The sequence below is a fragment of the Pleurodeles waltl genome, chromosome 3_1 (assembly GCF_031143425.1).
Source record: "Pleurodeles waltl isolate 20211129_DDA chromosome 3_1, aPleWal1.hap1.20221129, whole genome shotgun sequence".
NCBI lineage: Eukaryota > Metazoa > Chordata > Amphibia > Caudata > Salamandridae > Pleurodeles > Pleurodeles waltl.
This window is the reverse complement of record NC_090440.1, coordinates 1,699,231,225-1,699,257,168: the sequence shown is the minus strand read 5'-3', so window position 1 is coordinate 1,699,257,168 and position 25,944 is coordinate 1,699,231,225. Positions and strand designations below refer to the sequence as shown.

The window sequence follows — 25,944 nt, the reverse complement described above, 5'->3', positions numbered from 1 at the left end:
CGAAGACGCATTTCTGAGTCACAGGATCGAGTGACTCCTCCTCAGTGATACTGAGCATGGCCATCGATTCCCTGGTTGATTGGTTTCTCTCTGCTGTCGAGTCCTGATGCGTATTTGTTTGCTCCGTTTTCAACTTGCTCCAGTCCAAAACTTTCCTTCCGTCTATCTTATATTCAGCAGTATTGTTCTTTCGACGGTGAGGTTCAATCTTCTGTGTTTTTTTAAATTTCTATTTTGTTGGGTCCAGTTCCAACTGCGTGCCCTTTAGGGCTGGCTATACCAGGTTTCGGGCCTTCCTCCATACGGCACCAAAGAGAATATTGATCTGATGGAACAGACACTGTTGTGTTTCTGCCCTTGGTGCCACTTGAAATTCTCCCACACCAATCATCGGGTGTGTAATTTTTCTCTTGCTCCCGATCACCAGCCGACGCTTGCAGGTCCTTCAGATCCAAGAAGACCCTTCAAGATCAAAGAGCGTGTAGGCTGGAGATGGCACACAAGCCAAGACATCACACCGGTGCAGCCAGTAAGTGCTGTGACCCCTCCTGTCTATACTTTAAAAAGACCCATTACAGGGATTACTGGACCGCCACTGCCGCCAGGCTATGGTTGGTCTCTGAAATTCACATCAGCTGCTCCCCCCCCTCTTCGTTGGCACCAAAAACAAGCCAAGACTGTACCTCTGTCTTCAGCAACGACCTCTTCCACCTAGGTCCGAATATCTTCCATTAAACCTTCAGTACCAAGCACATCAGGTATGAGCTGACCGGCATTTGCTGCAGCTTCAGCACCGAAAAATGTTCACCGACCGAAATGGTTGGTACCGAAAACACAGGAGACCACTCCTTCCGATCATCTGGACTCTAGCCAGTAAGCCACTACACCATCTCCAATCGAGCTGATTTTAGAACTTATGGACGCTAAACAGCGCCACCTCCACATTCAGGAAGGGAGAGGACTTATTGTTGCTTCTCCCCGTCACCTTTAAGAGGAAATTATAATTTCAAGAGGCCTTGGCCTTCACCACCTCCAAAAAAAGCCTCTAAGGACAAGGCCACCACTTCTTTACCTAGGCCTTGGCTAGCTTCCTCACCACCTCCAGTTCCAACTGCTACTTCACCCTCTTCTCCTCCTCGTTCTCTTATCTCTCCTACTGCAGGAGATCGCACCCCTCAGGATTCATCATTATTTGTATGGGAGATCTAGGTGGTACATTTCAGATCCAGACCTATGGGATACATATGATCAGTACCAATCCAGACTTGTATGACGTCTTTAAAGAGCCAGTCTGCTCTAGGATTATAACTGCTAGAGTTGACAGAAAATATAAGCCTGCTCCTTCAGACCCACTATACATCAGGTCCCACCAGATTTGATAGAGGCTACAATCGCAAGGAGGTGTGCTAACAGCCAGGCTACAGGGGACTCTCCTCCACTGGATAAGGAGAGTAAAAGGCTTGATTCGGCAGGAAAAAGAGTTGCTGCACAAGCAACAAACCATTGGTGCATTGCCAATTCGCAGGCCTTGCTATTGAGGTATGACAGGGCTCACTGGGATGAGGTAGAGAAGCTTCTCCAATACTTTTCAGATGAGCACAGTAAAAATAATGGTCAACAGATTGTCTCCGTAGGACAGGCAATCTTGAATAATTCAATATGCTGTGCATTAGATGCTGCAGACACAACTGCACGAGGGATAAATCTCAGCATACTCTTAAGGAGACATACCTGGCTTAGATGCTCTGGCTTCAAGCCAGAAGTGCACCAAGTGATGCTCAGCATGCACTTTGACAAGGAGCTTCTTTTTGGCATTAAAGTGGACTCCACACTTCAGAAGCTAAAAAAAAAAAAAAAGGACACTGACACAGCGAAGGCCAAGAGTGCTCTGCAGTCTCAGGTGCATAGAAGCAATTATTGTCTCCCCACATTTAAAGGCAGTTATAAGGCAATAACCTCTGAACTGCCTACCTCTCACCCAAGACAACCATCTGCTCTAGGTTTTTTTTTCTCCCAGAGGAGCCTACAAGAGCAATAATAAGAGGCCGAAGCAAGATCACTACCACCCGTGGCTCTGCCTCATCAGCTAAACACTGACTACGTACATCTCCCCAAACCCCACACCACACCGGTAGGGGAACGTCTTCAAGATTACTACACACAATGGACACACATAACATTGGGCATATGGACCCTCTCCATTATCCAACATGGTTATTGCCTGGACCTCGCTTCCACACCTCCAAACATTCCCCTTCCCTCTCACAGGTTATCTCACAAACATCTCACCCTTCTAAAGGAAGAGGTACAATCCCAGTATTCTCTGTCTCATCAGTGGTCTCAGTCACAGGGTCACCTTCAGGATCTAGTGTTAGACTGCCATACTTGCCACTCTCTGCAATGGTGGAACACCAACAACTTATTGAAAGAGCATCATTTTTGAGACCCTGTGCCTCAGTTCATTCTGACCATGAACGCATGCTTGATGGGTTTGGGTGTGCATCTTCAGGATCTCACAGTGCAGGGCCTCTGGGATCTCAATCACCAAAGCATTCACATATCTGAAGCTACAGGCAGTACTTCTACCCCTAAAAGCTTTCCTTCCTCACCTGTCACACAAAGTTGTATTAGTACAGACGGACAACATGGCAGCTATGTCTTCTCTACAAAAACAGGGGTTGGCACAGGCATCCCAGTTGTCACAGCTCGCTCAGACAATATGGAAGTGAGCTGTTCACCACCACATTCACTTAGTGTCAGAGTGTCTCCCAGGAGCGGACCACAACTTTGCCGACCTGCTCAGCAGGATACATCAACTAGTCCACGAATGAGAACTCCACCCGCAAGTCCTTCAAAAATACTTCCAAAAGTGGGGAACTCCTCAAATAGACCTTTATGCCACAGCAAACAACACAAAATGCCCAAGCTTCGCATCCAGGTATCCACACCCCCTTTCCAAGGGCAATGCTCTATGGATGAACTGGTCAGGGATATTTGCTTATGCTTTTCCACCTCTCCCTCTTATTCGATTCCTGGTTCGGAAGATGAGAAAAACATCCCTCACCATGATCCTTGTCGCTCCCACCTGGGCACAACAACCATGGTTAGCTTTACTTCTGGACCTCTCACTGGTCCCCCACAAGAAGCTTTGCAACAGGCCGATCTTCTCACACTGAAACGGAGACAGATCAGACATCTAGACCCCAAGTCGCTTAACCTTGCGATATGGCTCCTGAAGTCATAGAGTTTGTTTATCTACAGTTACCTTCCAAATGTATGAACATTGTTAAGGAAGCTCGTAGACTTACAACTAGTGCATGTTATGCTGCAAAATGGAAAAAGTTTGTTTGCAACTGTCAGACCAAATACGTTAAGGCTTCAGTCCAACACATTTTTGCCATTTGCTTCACTTGCAGAAAGCAAACTTTGCTTCCTCTTCTATTTGGCTACATCTTGCAGCCATAGCTGCATATTTACAAAATCAATTAATCAACGGATTTGTAAAGTGCGGCTTATCACCCCAGCAGGTGTCCAGGCACTCAGGGAGGATTAAAGTGTGGCTGTGGCTACTCCTCAAACTGCCTTTTACTGCAGTTGAGGGTGTGCGATGTGCGCAGGTGTGGGGGGAAGGGGATTGTTCTAGGACTTGGCAACAAGGTAGGAGAAGGAACAACCTCTGCTCTGTTGGATTCTCGGGGCCTTGGGCGAGGATTGAAGAGCAAAGAAACTTTGTAGGCTGGTGGAAGAAGAGTCTGTGGTTGATAAGCTTGGGTCCAATGTTGTGGAGGCCTTTGTATGCAATGGTGAGGACCTTGAATTTGCACCTCTTGTGCACTGGCAGCCAGTGTAGCTCCCTGAGGTGAGGGGTAATGTGGGCCATTCTGGGGACATTGGGACGAGTCTTGCAGCAGCATTTTGAATGGTCTGGAGGCAGTGGAGTAGCTGGGTGGGGAGTCCAGCGTGGAGGGCATTTCAATAGTCTAGTCTACTGGTGAGGGTGGCCTGGATGACTGTCTTTCTGGTTTCAATGGGGATCTATTTGAAGATCTTACGTAGCAAGCGCAGATTATGGAAGCTGGAGGAGGCCACTGTGTTTATCTGCTGTTTGAAGGTATGTTTGCTGTTTATGGTGATGCCAAGGTTGCTTGCATGGTCCGTAGGGTTCAGAGGTTGTATGAGCCTGGATGGCCACCAGGAGTCATCCTAGGGGGGGAGGTGTTGCTTCCAAAGGTGATCATCTCCGTTTTGTCGGTGTTCAGCTTCAGGCAGTTGGATGTCATCCATTCAGCAACGTGAGTCATGGCGTTGCTGAAGTTGTTTCTGAGGCTGGTGTGGTCTTCTGAGAGGGAGAGTATTAGTTGTGTGTTGTCGACGTAGAAGATGATGTTGAGTCCGTGGGTGCGGACGAGCTCGGCTAATGGCATTATGTAGACATTGAAGAGGGTGGGGCTAAGGGAAGGATCCCTGTGGAATACCACAGATTATGTTCTTCAGTTCTGACATGAAGGGTGGAAGGCTGACCCTCTGGGTGTGGCCTGTGATGAAGGCATAGATCCATTTGAGGATGTTGCTTCGGATCACGATGTGGTTGAGTCTGGAGGTGAGAATGAAGTGGGAGATGGTGTCGAACACAGCAGAGAGCTCTAGGAGGATCAGGGCTGCTTACTTTCTGTGGTCCTGATGTCCGTTGCAGCAATGATGGTGGACAGCATACTTCACTGTTTGGAATCCACCACATGCCAAGGACAGATGTCTACTGGGTAAGTAATATTTTCTGTTCAATAGCATGTGTGGCTGTAGATACACATGTTCTGCATAGACTGTAAAGCAGTCCCTCCATGAAAGCAGTAGCTAGCCAAGGACAGATGTCTACTGCTCTACATGCCAACGTACAATTCAACGCACTTCATTGGCATCGCTTTTGAACTGGTTCAGGCTTTAATCAAAATTCCTGATCATTGCTCCCATTTTATGAGATTTTTAACCTTTCTTGAGGCTTTAGGGATTAAAATTGTCTGGATAATTTTGCTTATTTTGTGCCTCTTTTAATGCATGACTGTTCATGTTCAGGTAATTTTTGGACGTTTTGGTCTTTTTTTTTGGGTCAGAGCAGTACTACTGATGGTCATTTTATGGTTGTTGAGTAATCTCTTATATCACTCACTACTCATCAGTAAAGAAGTTCTCGGCCACCATAGCACTTACACTTTGGCCTACTTTTTAAAAAAGTGTAACAAATAAGCATCTAGTAAGAATCGACACACACTCGATGAATAAATCTGAGACCAATTTAGAAAAATAACATTTGCTTTTATATATGCTTTGAACCAAAGAACTTAATTATAAGGTAAACAGTTTTTTTAAAGATAAATACTTTGCAGTTTCAAAAATCAGCTCCGTGCAATTTTTCAGTTTAGCAATGTTAACCTATGGGAGGAAAACAAGAATGCAGTTTTGCAGGTAAGTACACAACTTACAAATCCAGTCCTTGGGATTTTAAGTCAACACCAAGCAAGGTTCAAATCAGCACTCACAGCGTCACAGGGGCGGCTGGATGGAGAGGTCAGGTGCCCAATGTTAACCTTTGGAGACTGGGGGGTGAATGAAGATGGGCTGCTCACAGTGAGTAAAGCGGTGTCATGGGTCCATCTTCTGGGGTTGAAGTAAGGACAAGGGGGGCCACAAGGCAGCACCAAACTTACATCCTCAGTGGCAGGGAGGTGGCTGGATGCAGAATGCCAACACAGCGTTGGGCGCCCAATGTTAACCAGTGGAGACTGGGGGTGACTAAAGATGTACTGCTTACAGGTGAGTAAAGTGGTGTCAGAGTTTGATCTCCTGGGGTTGAGGTAAGCACAGGGCGGACCACAAGGCAGCACCAAACATACACCCTCAGTGGTGCAGGGGTGACCGGGTGCAGGTTGCCAGCATAGTGCCAGGCGCCCAGTGCAAAAAGGCTCATGCCAGGAGGCCGAACGAAGAAAACCCACAGCTGCCCAGGCAAGTTCTGATGCTAGGGGATGTAGGGACACTGATTGTCCAGCGCCCCAAGATTCAGGTGCTCCCAGTGAAGGGGTGTCCTTTGGTGTCGGGAACAGCTTACCGGGCAGGTCGCGGTCAGGAACTGCAGGACGTGTCGTCTTTTGATGCAGGATCGTCGACGGCTTGCAGACAGCAGGGATGGGTCTAAGTCAGTTGGCGTCTGAAGTCTTCTCTGCTGATGCGTCTCTGTAGTGTTCGGTTCATCTTAGGACGTCAGGAATCTGAGTTCTAGGATTCAGGGGTGCCACGTAAATACTTAATTTAGTGGTGTTACATGAGTGCTAGGCGGTAGCCAATGGACTGACCACCTTCAGTGGGACTACACCCTTCTTATGACCACTTCCGTTGGGAAGTGGGCATAACCCTAACTCTAGTGGCCTAATTCCTTCCAAACAAGATGGAGGAAACAAAAAAGTAGCTTGTCCACCTAGGGGTGGGAGTGGCATTAAGTGGGCACTCTCCCTAATTTAACTAATTTTCCCGCCTGTGTTGCTGCCAAAAGTCAGGTCAGGACAGGGGCGTTGGTCATCTCCACCATCTGGGATAGACCTGGGTCGCATTACAAAGGAGGCAAGGCTTTTGAAGCTCCCCACCCTGGAATGTCCATCGTGCCTGGGAGAGGAGGTAACACCTCTGCCCAGTGCAGGCTTTCGTCTCTGGGCCTCAAGAGCACTGGCTTTCACTGTGGGGGTCCAGAAACACGTCTGTGTTGGCTGTGGTGGCTGAACTGGTCAGGACCAGTCAGTCAATTCACTGGTAGCTGGTAGGTTTTCAGGGGGCACCTCTAAGGTGCCCTCTGGGTGCATTTTATCATAAATCCATCACTGGGTCAGTGATGGTTAATTATTCTGAGATGTTTGACACCAAACATCCCAGCATTCAGAGAAGCCATCATGTAGCTGGGGAGCTATTAGTGACCAGTGTCCACCACAAGCATTTAAAATGGCTTCCCTGTACACTTACTATGTCTGAGAATCGACAAAGACATAGCAGGGGCATATCTGCTCATGCAGATATGCGCTCACATGTAATAACATGCACCCTGCCTTAGGGCTGTAAGGCCTGCTAGAGGGGCGACTTGCATATATTGTATGCAGTGTTTAGGCGACATGGCACACAGGCTGTGTGCCATGTTGTGTTTTCAATTTTGGAAGCACCTTGTCACGCAGCCTGCAATGGCAGTCTGCATAAGGTTGGTGCTGGGTCCCTCAGAGTGGCACAAGTTGTGCTGCAGCTTTGAGGGGCCCTTCAGTACCCATGCCCTAGGTAGCAGTGGTATCATTTACTAGGGACTTATAGGGGGCTGAAGGGCCTGGTCACTTGGTATCAATTGACCAGGTGTCTTGTTTTAGGGAAGGAACACTGGCACTGGGGATCTGGTTAGCAGGAACCCAGTGCTCTTCAGTTGAAGCTGCATCTAAAAACCAGGCAGAAAGTAGGTGGGGTGCAGGGGGGGATGTCGAATTGGCAGTTTAAAACTGCACACAGACTACAGTGGCAGGTCTGTCCCTGAATTGACATCTCATTGGAGGTTCTACAGATACGACCCCTGTAAGTGTTCAAGGCACCCCAAATTTTGCCTCATATTGGTGGGCATTCTCGTCCTTCATATATCATTTTCTCTGTCATCATGCGCCAATCCATGTCTTTTTTCCATTTGGCTAAACTTGGTCTAGTCTCTGCCCCCGAGAATTTGGCAGTGTTTCGCTTGGCAATGGATAGCCCTTCTGTTACCCACTTCCGGGCCCCACGTGATAGAACGAGGTTCCCCCATTTATTCAAAAGACACCACTTCACTATTGGGACCAGGGAGAGGACCCAAATATCTTGTTTACACAATCCAGTACTGTCGTCCAGAAGGCCTGGATTTCTGGGCATTCCCAGATCACATGGGTCCCATTTTGTAAAGTGTTGTCGGGATGTACAATTTTTACTTGTACCATTCGAAGTTTGAATTCGATGAATGTCTCTGTATGGGAGGTCCGGGCTTCAGCCCATTCTGCGTCTTCCAGTGTCCCCTCCCCTCCCCACCCCACCTCCCCCACGAGCTCATCTGTCTTCTAGTGGTGTCGAATCAGGGAGCTGTGTGCCCTCGGTATAGTGGAAGTTACCACATGATGGACTTGCAAGTATCGGCATGTTTCTGTGGGGCCAGTTCGTCTTCTTGTTTCAGGTCTGCAAAGGACAAAATCTTGACTTGAATCCATAAATCTTCCACATTGTAGATGCTTGTAAGATCCAATTTTGAGAACTTGGGGAGATAATGCAAATTTCCCAGTTTTGCCATATCCCATAGGGGTGTGGCTAATGTTAACCTCCCGACCATCGAAGAAATCTGATGACCTTATGCCAAATCTGGACAGTTATGACTGCTGGTCCTTGAAGTTTCAGCTGTGTGGGTGCCGATAGAGGGCCCTCAGGTAGCCACCTGGTTGTAGGTTAAGGTGGTCCATGCGATATGCTGGATCATCTGAGGGCCCTAGGGCTCAGTCGATGGTGGTCAATTGAACCGCCCAATACATCTGGAAGTCTGATAATGCCACCCCATCATAGTTCCCCCTTCGGAGCTTTGGTTGTGCTGTTTCAGCAGGACCCCAGTTCCACAGCAACGTCGCCACCTTGTTGTCAATGGCCTAAAACTAGGCGGCGGGACTAGATATGGTTTGTTCTGCAATACATATAGGAAACTGGGCAGGGACATAATTTTAAATAGTTCCGCTCTGTCCATGAGCATCAGAGGGAGCATCCTCCAATGTTGGACATCTCTCTTTAATTTTTCATGAGGGGGCTTTAGGTTTACTTCGTAAAAGGACTCTTGATTCTGTGTAATGTGGATCCCCACATAGCGGAAACCCTCAGACATCACCTCAGCCGGGTAGTCCTGAGGGAGCCGCCCATGGAGGACATAGATCTTGAATTTTCCCCAATTGATGGTATATCCTGAAAGACTCCTGTGGATGTGGACGATTTGCATCACTGAGTAGCATGAGGTCTGGGTAAGGAATATATGACAATATCATCATCATCCTCATCAAGGGGTTCTGTCTTATCCAGGTCACCACGGGTTCCAGCGTTAGGGCAAATATTGATGGAGACGTGGCAGCCGTGTCTCGTGCCTCGGGGATATACATCCATTTACTCTCATGCGTTCCACTGTATAGGAGCTGTACCCACTTAATAAATCCTGGTATGAAGCCCAGTTTAAATAGCACCTCAAACATATATCAGACCATTCAATAGAATCGAAGGCTATTCGGGCATCTAAAGCAAACACCACTGCCGTTTCTCGGAGCTGTGGGACACTGTTGAGGACATTGTGCAGACACCTCGTGTTCAGAGTTGTACTGCGACGGGGCATGAAGCCAGATGGTCTTGGTGGACTAGGGTTGGAATAATTTCAAGAGGCTGGTAGCTAGGGCTTTAGCCAGTATCTTAGCTTCAATGTTGAGCAGGGATATGAGCCTCTAGGGTAGACATTCGCGCAGCGGCTTTCTGGCCTTGGGTATGACCACAATCATTGCCAGTCTTGATTTTCAGGCAAGAACCTTAGCTGTCTGCTAGGAAAATCTTTAGGAGATGCAGGGCAATTTCTTGGCCGAAGGGTTTATAAAGTTCGGCCAGGGTCCCGTTGAGGCCGATCTCTTTGCCCAAACACAAGTCCCTAATTGCAGTCACTGTTTCTGCCTCTGTGATTTCTTATTCGAGGAACAACCCGTCCTCCGGCGACAGGGGTGGCATAAATTCCCGGCAGTAGATTTTGCTGCTGAGGTGTATAGCTTGGCATAATCCGCCGCAAATAGGTCTGCTATCTGTTGCTAATCGTTAACTAGAACCTCTGTCAGCGTCTGCACCTCCAGCACCCAGTTTCTAGTTTGGTCTTTTTTCCAGCCTGGCCAGAAATTTACTGGCCTTGTCCCCTACTTCATATAAACGATGTTGCATCACTCTATACTGGAGTCTTGTGGTATCAGTCACCACATTTGTATTCTCGTTGCTTGAGGTTGAGCCTGTGTAGGAGCTCAGTTGACACCCCCATGCTAGAGACTTTTCAAGGGCTTGAATGTCTTTTTCTAAAAAGTCTAGGTGCATCCGTTTTACTTTCTTGTATCCCGCTATGAGAGATATTTCGTGTCCCCCGATGACAGTCTCATAAGATTTGGGTGGAGTCGACCAACTACTCGTTTTATTAAAATGGTGTTTCGTGGCTTTTCATAGCTCTTTTAAATCTTGGGTTGTTTAAGATAGCAGGTGTCAAGCTGTGGGGGCACCCCACTGATGACATATTTTGCCATCAACAAGGAGTGATCTGTTATGCCTCGCGCCAAATGGCGCACTTCTGAAAAAGGGGAATATGTCCTGCTAATGTGAGAATGTAATCAATGTGTGTCAAACTGCTGTGTGCTCTGGAATGGAAGGTAAACTATGTCTCATGAAGATGATGTGACCTCCAGACGTCCTGTAGTTCCATCTCCCCCAGGAAATCAGCAAATGGCTGCGTTGATGTGGTCAGTATTCTAGGAGGATGCCAATCACACTCATAACATAGCGCCAAATGCTCTCCCCATGATTAGTTTGCCTTGTTGTAGTTGAAGAAGCTGTGCCCCCAGATCCAACAGGATTGCTTTGTGCCGGCGTGGTGGAGCATATACGGGGAAGATATTGATTGTTTTCCCCTCACACGACCCTGTAAGGGCCACAGAATGACCATGTACATCAGGCCGAACCTTATGGATCATGAAAAGCAGTGATTTCTTAAGGAGAATTTCTACGCCCCTGGGAGCGGACGTATATACTGCATGGGCCATTAGTTTATACCACCATCTGTCATGTGCATTGCAGTTGTTGCCTTTGAGATGGGTCTCCTGCAGCAGGGCAGTGTATGGTGCCTGTCTTAATATACTGGAACACAACTCACAGCTTAATTTTATCCCCTGATCTTTTGATGTTCCAAGATAGGAACGTCATAGACTGGGTGGTTCTATCCTTGTACATGCTCGTGATTCCCAGAGCAGCCTTTAGGTCAGGTTGGCTCCATACTGGGCTTGTTGGGGGATTAAATCTATTGGTTGTGTAGTGTGATGGGTAAGGTCTGCAACTTGCACACTCTGTGATCCAGAGCCAACAATAACAAACAAAACACCACAGAACATCCGTCCTCCCTGCCTTCCTGCATAACTGGTCAAAAACCACCTGCCTCCCAACTGGGCAGAGTGCCTAAACCATCTTTAAACAATGGGGAACAACGTTCCATTTGTGTTGTCCTCTTCCAACCGGATCCCCCCACGAAGAAGAATAAAATTACAGGTTATCAATTGTCTTTAGACTATGTTCGGTTATGCCATCAGACATAGGATGGTTGTTCGCCATAGCACCACTAGGCCCAGATCAGCCCGCAACACCGGTGGGTCATCACCGGGGAGTCAAGAGTAGTTCGATCCTGTACTGCTTAAGTCTCAACCTCAGTCTCACATTGATTCTTGACTCATGTTACCAAGGCTGCAGCCTTCAGTTGATGTTATGGTGACTGCCTTTGGTCAGGATTGTCGGATTCCCTGTCGCTCCGCCTGTCCAGAAGGTCCGGTGCATTGCGTGGTCAGCGGGTGGACTTTTGCGCCAGGGCTACTCAGTCGTCTATCCGCCATCTAGCCATTCCCATGCTGCTTCCGAAGTTTTGAAGTGCCAAGCCTTCCCTTTGGCCGCCACTCTTAAAGTTGCTGGAAATTGCATGGAGTATTTCAGCTCCAGCTCTCTGAGGATTTGTTTCATCTCTGTGAAATTTTGCCTGAGGCTGCACACTCTGAGGATGCAATCTGGGAAAAAGGAAATGGTCATGTTATCAGTTTTGATCTGTGGAGATCTGTGTGCTGCTTGGAGAATGACATCCCGGTCTATGTGATTAAAAATCTGGGTAATTGTTGGTGGGGGAGCTCCTGGTTTCTGGGGGTCACCCTGGGATTCTGTGTGCTCTTTACACTGAGAAATACTGAGAGACACCCTTTGATTGCAATTTATTGAGGATTATATCTTCCAAAAAGAGGTCAGCTGACGGTCCTTCGGGCCCCTTCACAGACACCAACCAAGCGAATGTTATTGCGCCAGGAGCACCCTTCAAAGTCTTCAAGTTTTGCTTCTAGTGTGTTCATAGTGGGACACAGTTCTTTTACCTGCTAATTTAGGAGGGTAGTTTCAACCTGTAGAGTCCTCGGATTCCCTCACATGCTCAGTAATGTTGTGGAGATCTGCCCGCACTAGAGTAAGCTAAGTGGAGACCGTGTTTATCTTAATCTTATCTCACTGGCCTCATCTTGTATCAGGGCGAGAGATGAAGGGTGGCAAAAATGGCTGGAGATTTGTTATCCCCGCAACTAGAAACCCTCCATTTTTGGGTTCCAGTATCACGTGAAATGGATATTATGACAGGAGGAAAGACCGGTGAGTTGTGGGAGCCACTCTAGCAAGTGGCCATCTTGCCCCTACTGGGTGCTTTACTGTGGTCTGGACAAGGCTATGTCTCTTATCAGTTCTCTCCTCCATCCTGCTATTACTCAAAATGCTGCAACAACCCTTCAGATATGTTGACTGACAGCTCTATACATACATATATATAGTCACTAAAAAACAGTTACAACATAGATTTAAAAAAAAATAATAGTGAATTTCACCAGCAATTTTTTCTGCCAATCCTGTCCTGTTACAATAAGCCCCCTGGGTGAGCCAGGGCCTGGGTTTGGGGAAATGGGGGGTAACTGCTTGCCCTAGGGACTGCAGACCACAGGGCAGAGTTGTTTTTTTTAGAGCGTTGAGTGGGTACTGCCCTCCTCACTGAGTCTCTTTAGGGCCATGGGGACTCTACCCCCCCACCCCCCCACCCCCCCCCCCCCTCCTCAGAGCCAGTTTTTTTGGCCTCTGGGATTCCATCCTCCAGAGCCCAGTGTCAGTGCAGTGTCCCAGGGACCCCATCCTCTTTGTCACTGGTGTTCCCTGCCTGAGAGAGTGCAGGCAGGGAATAGAAATCTTTAATACCTCCCTGCACTCTCTCAGCCAGAGAGCACAACTTTGCAGAGAAAATTGCTGCACCCGCCTGGCCCCAAGCAAAGAGAACGAGCCGGCTCCTGCCAATACTACAATGGGTGCTGGCTGAGGAGTCACCTTGAGGGCATTGGGGTGCCCCTTGTGGCCCTCAACGATTTAGAACCTTGTGGGCGGGCATCTGGGCACCAACTTTAAAAAAAAAATTTTTAAAAAAAGCCACCCTTCGGCGCTCAATATGGCCCCAGTGATTTAGGAGAGTGCAGTAGCCCTGCCTGGGCACCTGGGCACTGAGTTTGAAAAAAAAAATAGCTGTCTCCTGCCGACTCCACCATGGGTGCTGGCAGAGGCACCCAGGGGCTTTACCTTTGGCTCCCAAAGATGATAACAATATTTTTTTAAAGTGTGGGTGCACCAGGGCACCACTTTTTTTTTTTTTTTTTTTTTTTAATAAAATGAAAAATAATAATGATAAATTAGTGGCAGAAGCTGATCAGTGCTCCAGCACGAAGTGCCCCCTAATGCCCTGCAAGGGCTTTAGATTCTTAGTTTTGTTATCCTGATGGTGTCCCTAGACATGGCAGAGGAGCACCATCAAGCATTTTTTTTATATTCTGGAGAGCAGCAGAGAACATGGCAGTCCTGCAACATGAAAAAAAAAAAACACACACAAGTCTTCTGCTCCATTGACTGCAAGTGCCCAGGAGAGCTTACCATAATTTTTAAAGCATTCCCAGGTGGAGCTGTATGCTCTTCAGCTGGAGTGTGGTTGGTTCTGTTGCTGCATTTTGTGGCCTGAAAAATGTTTTTTTTTTTTTTTTTAAAGCCAAAGACATCTTGATATATTTTTTTTTAATAAAAGCATTACTGAATTATTTTTATAACAGTTTTATTAAATATTGCTATGTGTGAAGTTATACAGTATATCCTTGATTATGGTTATTGATGACTATTTAACAAAGACAAGTGATCTGCCTTGTATATATTGATGTGTTGACTGACTTTTATATTTTAGTGTTCTGACCCTTTGACAGAGTTTGTAGCTCTGTCTTACTTAAAATGACACCGTTGATATTGTTACATCACATAGTCATCAGTGCGTACTTGCAGGCGGTTGGCTGCAGTCACACCCTCGGCCACTCTCACAGTACTAAGGGCCGAAGGATGTGTGGAGCGAAGCGTTGGGTGCAGGGTCTGGCTGCAGGCCAGGCCCTCCACTTAATCCCTCCCCGTGCTCAGCCGAAGGATGTGTGCAGCAGTTGGTAGAGTGCCTGTGGGAGAGGAGGAGAGGGAGGGTTACGGGTGTAGGGCTTGGCCCAACCCTACACCACACATGGCGAGAGGCTATACCCTCCAGGGGTTGGGCGCACAACCCCACACAGTGCACAATGATGGACATCCTTATGTTAAAAAAAACATAGCAATTTACTGTAAAAAAACAGATTAAAGTGATATTATAATTAGAATGTAATAATATCTTTATTTAAAAAAAAAATAGAAATTCACTGTAGAAAAAACTAAGTTTAAAGAGATGTTATAGTTAAGTGAAAATGTCAGTTAAAACATACAATTTAAAATGAGCAAAACAACTGAAATTCACCAGTTAGTTTACTCATGTAACTGTAACTCTCACCCTAAAGTAGCTAGAACTTGCAACCTCGCCATGCACTGCTAATTATCTCACATATTACATCCCTCATGGCATGTTATTCAACATCCTTGATAATATCACTGCAACATCTGGAATGACACTTGAGATGACCGTAAATGGTGAATTTCACTGCTTTTGTTTCAAATGGTATGCTTTCACTAAAGCTTTCACAAAACGGTAACATCCCTTTAAGCTTTGGTTTTTCAGTGACTTTATATTCACTGATTAAAACAAAGGTTAAAAGTGACATTATAGTTGGGTGTTGAATTAAGGTAAAAACTAATGTTTAAAAAACAAGAAACCTCTAAAGCTCATCAGTTATAGGTTACTGAGCTAACTAGAAGTTGCACCCCCACCATGCACTGCTTAGGACCTTACGAATTACTTCACTTATGACTTGTTAAATGACATCATTAATGAAATCTCAAATTGATGACATCATACAATCATTGTGATGGCGTCTTAGAGAGTTTTTGGAGTTAAATTAATTCAACTCACTACACCAATGGACCATTTCCTGTTCACCTTAATTTGATTACCCTCTTAAACACTTCACATGACCAGAAGTAAAATGGTTAACAAGTATACATTTGCCACTGTAAATACACCTTGTGTCCGGCCCCATGGACAATGCTTACTATTTAAGTAAAATAAACTACACACAGTCCTGAGATGGACATACAATATTAGAGCCATGCTTACAATACCTGTATGAGATAAAACAGTAGAAACCCCTACATTCTATATTAATCAATAATCTGAAGTGCCCCAAGCTCTTTAGTGAAGTTATGGAAATAAGCAAACACAGGTTATAGAATTTGTTTTTACTACTGTTTTTACAACTATTTAGCATGGGCACGTACCCAGATATCCACCTAAGGTTAATGTATTTTAATCACAACAGAGAGTACGGGGTTCATTAAATGTAAAGAGGGATCAATCAATGGTGTATCAATTGCAACACCAGATCCCTTGTGATCCTCTGTTAGAGGTGAGGTATCAGTTAATAAGGTGCTGTGGAGAGTCTGGGGGACACAGTGGGGAGTTTCCTTTACGGACTAGGTGGTCTCACACACTATATAGTGTCATGCTTCATCATATGACCACCTAGCCCCACCCAGGTAGGACAGTGCCACCTGGGCGGACTCGACCTCACTGTTAAAGGAACAGGAGGGAGTGCGTAAATTAATTCTGGTTCTGGAAATAGAGGGATCCAGCTAAACTAAGGAATAAAAACACCTAAGCAGATACCTGTGTAATTATTTAATAAAGGTTCTGTTTGATGTGGTTAAAAAAGTGGAGATTGGGACACCTCTGTGAGAACAAGGACTCACAGGGTCACCTATCTAGGAGGAAGGAGCCGACATGTTTCTGCCCTCAGTATTGAGCTCAGGAAAGTTTTGGGGCATTCATCAGGGCAAAGGATCCCTCCTACTCATGCTCAGAGTATGAATAAGTGCTGTGAAATTTGTAAAAATATATATAGAGGGGGGCCTACCTTGCCTGGGAGCTACCTGGGAGGGGGCCCTGTCCTTAAAGGCTATTGGCCTCTGATGTCCTGGAGAGGGAGTGCCCCCTTATTTGTCAGACATGCATCAAAGGTGGGCGCTCACTGTACGCCTGTGTTGTCCTCTCTTTCAAGCGGTCCTGAGAGTAGCAGGGATCCTTCGCCCTGATGAATGCCCCAAAACTTTCCTGAGCTCAATACTGAGGGCAGAAACATATCGGCTCCTTCCTCCTAGATAGGTGACCCTGTGAGTCCTTGTTCTCACAGAGGTGTCCCAATCTCCACTTTTTTTAAACACATCAAACAGAACCTTTATTAAATAATTACACAGGTATCTGCTTAGGTGTTTTTATTCCTTAGTTTAGTTGGATCCCTCTATTTCCAGAACCAGAATTAATTTACGCACTCCCTCCTGTTCCTTTAACAGTGAGGTCGAGTCCGCCCAGGTGGCACTGTCCTACCTGGGTGGGGCTAGGTGGTCATATGATGAAGCATGACACTATATAGTGTGTGAGACCACTTAGTCCGTAAAGGAAACTCCCCACCGTGTCCCCAGACTCTCCACAGCACCTTATTAACTGATACCTCACCTCTAACAGAGGATCACGACGGATCTGGTCTTGCAATTGATCCACCATTGATTGATCCTTCTTTACATTTAATGAACCCCGTACTCTCTGTTGTGATTTTGTAGTGATTTTGGGAGCTGAGTACGGTTGTGTTCTTCCTTTGCCTTTCCCCTCGCTCCCTCATACTCTCTCGTTGTGATTTGATAATGTATTTTAATAGCAGCTTTGGCCTTTCTCACTTTTTGTTTTTTAGGACAGGCTTTTGCTTTAAGCCACAACCTACTTTCAAACATACCTCTGCAACACACATCAGATGAGCTCAACCTTGCCTTGTTTAACATAGAGTATATCTCCTACCCCAAAGTTTAGTGATTTGCAAACAGTGCACCTTAAAACTTTCAAAATGCTATAGGCACGGGCAATGCAAAATTGAAAGTGCAAAATAATTATGAGAAAATTCTTCCTGCTTTATGCTCTAGGACTAGGGTAATCTCAAAATGCCTAGTTCCTTCAAAATTCACTTCATTACTGCTTGTCCTTTTAATTGTGGACTTTGTGATAATATGCTGTAGATATGTTTGGCTTTATAAGGGAGTGTGCTCCAAACTATTAGCCCACATGCTGCCAAATGTCAAATATTAATCCCAGCTCTTAGTTTTATTAGTTTTATACTGATTTTACTGTTTTCTTGTTTTTATGATACCAGCTAGAGATATTGTATTGCGCATCTCTTTTAAAGTATGTTTTATAACTTTTTTTTTTCTTTTGACTTTGATGGTGTATGATTGTAGATGTTGTTGTAATGTGCTTGTATGGTTGTTTATGATCAAAATAAAGTAAACTGAACTTTTAAAATGCACAATTACCCTAGTCTCCATGACTTAAGCTGCCTCCATGCTATTAACCTACACGTGTACACTGTGTAACTATACTGGGTTTAACTATAGTTTTATCACTGATGTTATCAGCCATGTAATTTAATATGCCATGAGTGATGTAATTCAAAAATGTATAAGCAGTGCATGACAGGAACAGGTTCAGTTTAGCTCCGTAAACTATAACTGGTGAATTCCAGAGATATTTTTTTTATTTTTTATTTTTTGTTTTAGTTTTTGCCCTATTTCAACAGCTAACTATAATGTTTCTTGAACCATTGAGAGACCTTTTTAGCATTCAACTAAATGTTACTTTTTTAAACAAGGAAACTGTTAAATGAGACTAAGATGGGTAGTTTGTGTAAAAAGACGTGAAAAGGTATGCTGTACTTATACAGACATCTCTCTCAGATTATTTTTAGCCCCTTTCAAAATACATTATTCTTCAAATTACTAAAAGCCCACAACTCCCCTCACATTTTAACCCTCTGGTTTAATGCCTGCATATTGTGACTCAAATCTGTTTCACCCTTTATTTATGACCTTTTTGTGACCCTCAAAAAAGGCTTTCACTATATGCATTTTAATGCAGGTCCTCAAGTCCTGTAATTGCTGCCACGATATGTTGTCCATGTTGTGGCCAGCCAATCAGGGTATCTCTTTGTGACACCCCCCACATGCCCTTTTAGATCGGAGTGTGCTCACCCTGCCGCTTATATTTTTTTAATTCATTTTCAGGATGCAGAGACCATATCTCTGAGTCTGTAATGGCTACCAGAATATATTGTTCTTGTTGTGGCAAGCCAATCAGGATTGACTAGTCTCTTTTAAAGAGGCCACAACAGTCCACATATACCTATGTTTTTTAACCCCTTCCTGACCACTCCAGGCATCTTTTTAACACTAATTTCTTGGAGACGATGTACACCAAATCACAACAATTAGGCTTTTTGAGCTATGTTCTGACTTTTTCCCCAATTTTAGTGTAATTCTGTTTAGCCAGTTGTTCTGTAGCTGAAACAGAAGCTTCCTGCAGGAATTACCATGCGAAATCAACATTTTGAAACAATCGCCGTCCCCCACCCTACATCTTTTTCTTGGCACCTGCTTAACTAACCACCCTGAAACTCTCTAGGCAGAACCTTAGAGGGATTCACTTTTTTGCAAGGTTTTTACAGATATTCATCAAACAACGGAAACATTATTAGCAAAATAAATCTTTATTCCTATAGCTATACACTGGTGGTTGCTAATATCCCATGTTAATTTCCATAAGAAAATTTGGTCTCCTATACAATAATAAAAAACAGCTGAACGAATTGCAGCAAATTTTGCATAAAGTTAACACTTTACTCCGAATGCATACTTTTTGTGATCTGGTGTAAATCCCTATAGCCATTTTGGAGTAGCATTTAAAGAGGGGCTTGGGTTGGGCATGAGGGGGTTAATGTTCCGAAAAAGTTAGGTTTTTATAGACGGTTAGTTCACAGGACTCCCACTGTACTGAAAAGTTAATAAATAAAAAAAGGACCTTCTCATTGGCTGAGGAAGCCTTTTGATACTGTTGTGCCTTTACTGCAGTGTTGAATAATCTGATTCGTTGGCCGCTACACTGAAGAAAATGTTGAAGCTACCATTATTAAAAAAAAGGTCACATAAGGAGGATGGGTGGTGGACCTTGGCTGCTAGGGCCATGTGGATGGGGGCAGGGTGGGTTCCCAAAGGGGACCCTCTATTCTGTCAGATTAAAAAAATAGATATTTTGGGTCATCGGTACCTCAGTACGAGCATCCTGTACCACAATGCCCAGCGCAGCAAACCCTGTGATACCACAGTACTAAAAAGAAATAAAAAAATGCAAGTGTGTGGTCATAGACCATGCCCTACAGCTAATTGCCATTGTGCAGGCCGTGGGTGCAGTGGCAGTTGGTTGCCTACATTGGGTTGGGCGCAGGTGCTACTCACCATTGCACAATGCTGAAGGCTGTGCATAGCAGGGGAATGGGTGCCCAAAGCTGCTTGGGTGTAGGGCCTGTGGCTAACCTCTGCAGCACAGAGCTGAAATCCATGCTTAGTAGGGGGTGACCGCTCCTAAAGGGGTTGGTTGCAGGCCGTTGGCCAACCCCAGCTGTTCATAGCCAAAGGCTGTGCGCAGTAGGGAATTGGCTACAACTCGGGGGCAGATTGCCCAAGTGGGTTGGACGTATTCTCAGTTTAGAAAATGATTAAACAAATCACAGAAATTCACTGAAAAAAAACACACAGATTAAAGTGATGTTATAGTTGGTTATGATAATAAGATCTTAGCTTATGTTAAAAAAAAATAATAATAATAATCCACTGAAAAAAGCAAAGACTAAAGTGACGTTATAGTTAGGTGTTGGAATTTAATCAGAATTAAAGTTTAAAAAAACAAAATCACCTGTAATTTGCCAGCGCATCATAACCAACCCCAAAACCCTCTCTGTGCTCAGATCTACACAACCAAGGCATCAGCCTTCGTAAAATTGTCCGAGGTTCTCTATGCCAAGCAGAAAAAACAGTTTATCCATCCGGACATGGAAAGAATCCTCGCCAAGCTCCCGACTCCTGTGCCTGTCTGGAACCTGAAGAATCACACGCTTGTCTTGTAGGAAGAACCAGTTCTTATCAATTAACAAAGGGATAGGGAGGGATAATGGTCCAGTGTATATCCTCCCAGGGTTAATACTATGACAAAAAACAAATACACTGTTCCACAAGAAGAGAGAAGGAGTAACAAAATACAGGAGAGTCCTAAATTTTAGGAGCAAGAAACCTCACACACCCAACTGGGTGTCATGCTTCATCATCGGCGTTGCTCCTCGTCAGACTGGCGCTGCAATGCTCTTTGCCGGAGATCTTTACTTGATGATGCCGAGACCCCAAAAGTGGGTTAAGAAGACAAGGAGAGTAACACAAAAGACTAAAATTGGCTCACAATCCCGAGCAAGGGTAAATTTATTAATCCATCCGAGAGGTAGTGGCCAAGATTAAAAAACAATCAGGAGAGTGGCACAGAGATAATGGACTGACACTCTAATCAGCAAGTATCAAAAACAAAGGGAGGGGGAACTGCCATCCATCCCTAACAGAGGGTCAACATGTTTCGCGTCTTTCTGGTCCAACCGGATCCAACACCGCTTCTTCAGGACCTTATTAACATCATACTTCTCCTATAAGTAAACTAAAAGAACTACTAACCACTGAAATTATCAGTAATACTATATCCAGTCACTTACATTAGTCTGACTGTGCTATTACTATATGTCGCCCATCCCTAGTCAAGAAACGTGCTTCATGGGATCACACCGGCCAATGGCCGTGCGCGAAGTACTTTGTGTGCGCTCCAAGCCGAGGCGAAGAACCTACCCGCAGCCGTGCTCCCGGATTACTGCCAAGCAGAAAAAACAGTTTATCCATCCGGACATGGAAAGAATCCTCACCAAGCTCCCGACTCCTGTGCCTGTCTGGAACCTGAAGAATCACAGGCTTGTCTTGTAGGAAGAACCAGTTCTTAACCAGTTGTGGCGGCCCACTCCTAAAAGGGATAGACACACTGTCACTGCTCCACCATGCTTTCTACCCTTACCTTCCACACTTCTAGTTCCACCACCATCATCACCACCACTACCTCCACACTTTCTTCTCCACAACATATAGGATATCGACTCAGACCATGGGAGTCCATGTTCCCCATAGAAACCTTATGATGAACCTTTAGGGCCCTGGGAGGGAGAACTTTAGTGGGAGGACATTAGAGTCGCCCCTTCTCCCCACCCAATCCAGCCCCACTGAGGGTCAGACTATACTAGCCAAGGCCCCTTGCTGATGATGTCACCGCCTATCATGCTGTAATTCAATGGGTGAATCAACACAATCATGTTAAAATGCATACAGTACAGGACAAGGACGACTTCCTAGTCAAAACCTTCTGTAAAACAGAACAGACCGTAAACTACTCCCCTGTGTTAATCAGACTGCTCAGATCGACCACAGATAACTTTAATGAAGCGATAAAGGCCAAAGTAGGCCCACCCTGGGTCGAAAAATTTGAAACCTGTGCCTGACGACCATGTTTATATCTGTGTCCAGGAGGCCGCCTTGTCTTATTAGATGTGATCATTGCGTGAAAGAGGGCGTCCGCACTGGCAACTCAATGGTCTTCCACCCGATAAGCAGTCCAAGCTGGTAGATGCAGCAAGAAAGTGGGTGGCTGTCAGGGCATCCAACCATTGGCGCATTTCCAGTTCGGAGGGTCTACTCTCATGGTATGACTAGATGGAAATGGAGCTTGTCAAGTACTTCCCAAGACCCACAGGAAATCGTGGCAGGAGTTAGTTGCTGGGAGCAATACCATAATAAACTCTACTATAAGATGTTCCCTCGAAACTGCAGGAAGGGGGATTAACATCAGCTTCCTCATCCGGAGGCATGCGTAGCTTGGGATGTCAGGATTTCAACCTGAGATGCAGCAGCACCTCTTGAATGGTTGTTTTGATAGCAAGCTACTTTTCGAACCCCAAGTGGATGAGACACTCAAAAAATTAAAAAGGCAAGGCAAAGTCCATGCAGTTCTCCATTCCCAGATCTGCTTTTTGCAGACAGCAAATCAGGGATGTTAAATCAGCATTCTCAGGCCAGGGAGCATCTTGTAAATAACAGCAACAACCCTTTCAGGGCCCGCAGCAAACTAAGACCTTTCTGCTGGGTGCTGCCAGAGGGTAATGACTATGGCTGAAGTGGCTCCACAGGAGGTACCTCTGCAGCAAAACAGTGACTCCTTATCCATTTCCTCTCCCACGATCACACAACACCTGTTGGAGGAAGACTAAGGTGCTTCTTCAGTGGAAGGACATCTCAGATGATTAAGTGTTGTCCATTGTGTGAGAAGGGTACTGCCTAGAATTCCAGACCATGCCACCGCATCAGCTCAGAACACCTCCAGCTCCTAGAGGAAGAGGTTCAAGCGCTCCTTGCTAAAGGTACCTTCAATCCTTTGCCTGCACAACAGCGCAAGGATTTGGGATACTTCCTCCCAAAAATGATGGTTCATCCACTCAAAACACTTTCTTATGGTGACCTTGCTAGATGTGGTCCCGCTGCTCCGCCAAGGCAACTTCTTATCAGCACTGGATCTGAAAGTTGCATACTTTCACATCCCAGTCCACCCAGCATATCACCAGTACCTTTGATTCTTGGTAAGTGGATGAAGCTACTAGTTCAAGGTATTTGCGTCTTTGTAGCTCCAAGGGTACATAGCGGTAGTAGTGGCGCATCTGCTCAGAAATGCCATAAATGTCTTCCCATACCTGAACGACTGGCTGATCAAGAGCAGCAGCAAACAGCCATACCTAGCACACACTTAAACAGCAGGGTCCCTACTTCACAGGTTAGGGTACATCATTAACATTAAAATAAAAATAAAAAAATCTCATGAAAATCCGTCTGGACGTTTGCCCACCGCGCTTGAGTACAAAATCTATGGAAAATGTATTGGGAACAAAATGCGTTTTGGGACCCCCTTTTTTCTTTCCAACCCCTTGACCAATCACCACAAAAGTTTGCACCATCCGCCAATGTAGAAGGGGCAATAGATCTGCAAATTTTGTGGAGATTCGTTAAACATGAGCAAAGTTATTAATGGGCAAAATCTGAGAAATTTCTATCTAAGGTCACTCTAATTATATATATATATATATATATACACGTGTGTGTGTTTTTTGCGATTTGAAAGGTAGCCGTGGAAATCAGTTGAATGTGTAGATTATGGGCCATATGTACGAACATATTTTCCCATTGACACAGAATGGGAAAAACCCTTTGCTACATCTGGCCCTATGAGTTCTAACCTAATTTACTGGCCTTTAAAATCCATTTCACTGTTTGGCAAGTTGTTTGAGTTGAATGACAAAATATACGCAGATAGTACATATTTTTCCAACTTTCACAGTTTATCATTTTGTTTAATGTAAACAAGGATGTCTCCCTACTTTTTGCCTTCTTAGCTGTGCTCCCATGGTTGATAACAGAAATGTACCCAGCTTTTCATAGAGTGTCTCCCCACATTAGGCATCACTTACTCCTTGCATTTCCTTTTCTTTCCAGAAAGAAGAAACAAAATCAGAAGAATCGGCAAAGAAAGTGCAAGAACCAAAGATTGCACCAGTGATGGAAGAACCTCTGTCTTTGCTCACGACCCTAATTGAGAAGGTTTGATTCCTGCACATCTGAGTGTCTGGTGAATTGTGCTGTGGGTAGTTAGGGAGTCTTTCAGGGGCAGCTTACTGGAGACTGGCTTTGAAAGGACACTTAGACATTGTTGGTTGTCCTAGAAGCTGCATAGGAGGACCAAAGGCATGTCATTGAAATTTCATTTTTGTTGCTGTGAACAGCAGGCCTGTCCTCCTTTCTTTGCTACATTGGTGGAGCAGTCACTTTAGCAACATGAACTTACTGTACCTTCAAACTACGATGATTCTCGCCTGCACTCTACCTATTTTTTACTGAAATTCAGAGGAAATCTCCCTCCGCCATGAGTCAGCACTTGGTCCAGGCCGCCTGTGATGCTTGGCTCAGTTGCATCTCCTGGTTTCCCTCTTTGATAAAGGTGTTATTGGAATTTATTCATTTGCAGTTGGATGATCCCTTTGAAGGCTTAACTGACGTGTTATCGCAGGTACATTTGTATTGTGTTTTAAAATACACTCTGGATGAGCTTCAGCAGAATATATTTAATAATCAAAAGCTTGAAATATCTAATAGGAATTGAACTTTAGTTTACCCTTCACTTCCAAATTTGATTGTGATATCACTTTCCTATGAATAGTTTACAGATTCAAGGCTTATAGTTTAATTATGTTTTATAGAGTGAAATCAGATCCTGCTTTGTGGGGTTACCTAATATCACAATTTGTGATGATGCCACACCTGGTTTGCAGTGAAGGCAATAACCAGGCAACCCTACATCTCAATTACAGCATTATCTTGGAAAGTTCAGGTGCACATCTACCAATGTAGTGTTCCCACAACACTTAACGAGGATGTTAGTTGATAATCAGACCTATTATTTATGATGGTGCAATACAGGTTCTGTGGTGATAGTGGCAGCAGATGTTTTGTGTGTGTGTGTATATGTATGTATATATGTATATGTATATGTGTGTGTATATGTATATATATATATATATATATATATATATATATATATATATATATATATAGCAGGAAACCACTCATGTTATGATTTAAAGGATGCACAGTTTGCCCTTTCTTGGACTGTTCGCTGCCTACTGTTGCAATCAGTGAAAAATGTGACAGATATTCAGTAGGATAAAATGGGATCATAATATGGCGTACAGGATATCTGTTGCTTTTGTGAAAGAGTATTCCCCGCCTCCAAGATCTAAATCAGGCCCTTAGTCACTTGTAAAATGCTATTTCAGCCGGACCGTGCCTCTCCAACTTTTTAAAGGGTACAAACATCCCAAAATCCTGAGGTCTGTAAATATTTTTAGCTATTTGTGCTGTAATTTAGATGAGACAGGCGGGGGTGGTCTTCTATTTATGTTTTTGAGTCCAGGTTATGGAATCCCCATCTGTCAGTCTTTTTAAAATTAGGCTAAAAACGAATTTTCTTATACAAGCGTGCCACCTTGAATTTACTGCCATCTCATAAAACAATTCTTATCAGTAGTAGGAGGCTGCTCTGTGCATAAGGGTGCTTTACAAGGATTTTTACAACATTTGAAGTGAATTTGAACAACAGTATTCTATGTTGCCTAAGGTGTCATCACTTGTTGCAATGTGGATGATCCCAGTGCAGCCTTCTTGGCTTTCCTGAAGGGAATTTTTCTCCTTTCCAAACTAGCACTTTTTTGTCAGTGCAAAAACTAGCTTGCATTTAAATGTTTTATCAATCCGGAGTGCAGATGTTATCAAAGGTGTACAACTTCAGATTCATTGTGTTTAACCTTATTTGGTCCTGTCTTTTTACAAGTGTCTGTGGTTCATGAAAAAACACTTTTGATGATGCTCATGTAAGGCACAAAAAGCTGTATTCAATACTCTTTGTCTGTCAGAAGAATATTACTTAAGAAAGCAATGTCACCCTGCTAGACATTATTATTCATAATGAATAGGCTGCAGCTCGAGAATTCATTTTAAACCGTAATGTGTTGACAGTCACCCAGCACTGGCTGATCACCCCAGCATGCAATTTGTGTAGACGAGCCCAAGACTTAAATTTACCTC

General features: G+C 44.7%; 1 protein-coding gene across 2 annotated transcripts in view; it reads left to right on the top strand.

Moving 5' to 3' along the window:
* USP40 (ubiquitin specific peptidase 40) overlaps window positions 1-25,944 on the top strand; it is a 570,914-nt gene that overhangs the window by 114,605 nt on the left and 430,365 nt on the right. For both annotated transcript variants that reach the window (XM_069225530.1, XM_069225531.1), the window contains one exon: window positions 23,800-23,904. In XM_069225530.1, the coding sequence (XP_069081631.1) occupies window positions 23,800-23,904 (105 nt within the window). The remainder of the gene's footprint in view (window positions 1-23,799; window positions 23,905-25,944) is intronic.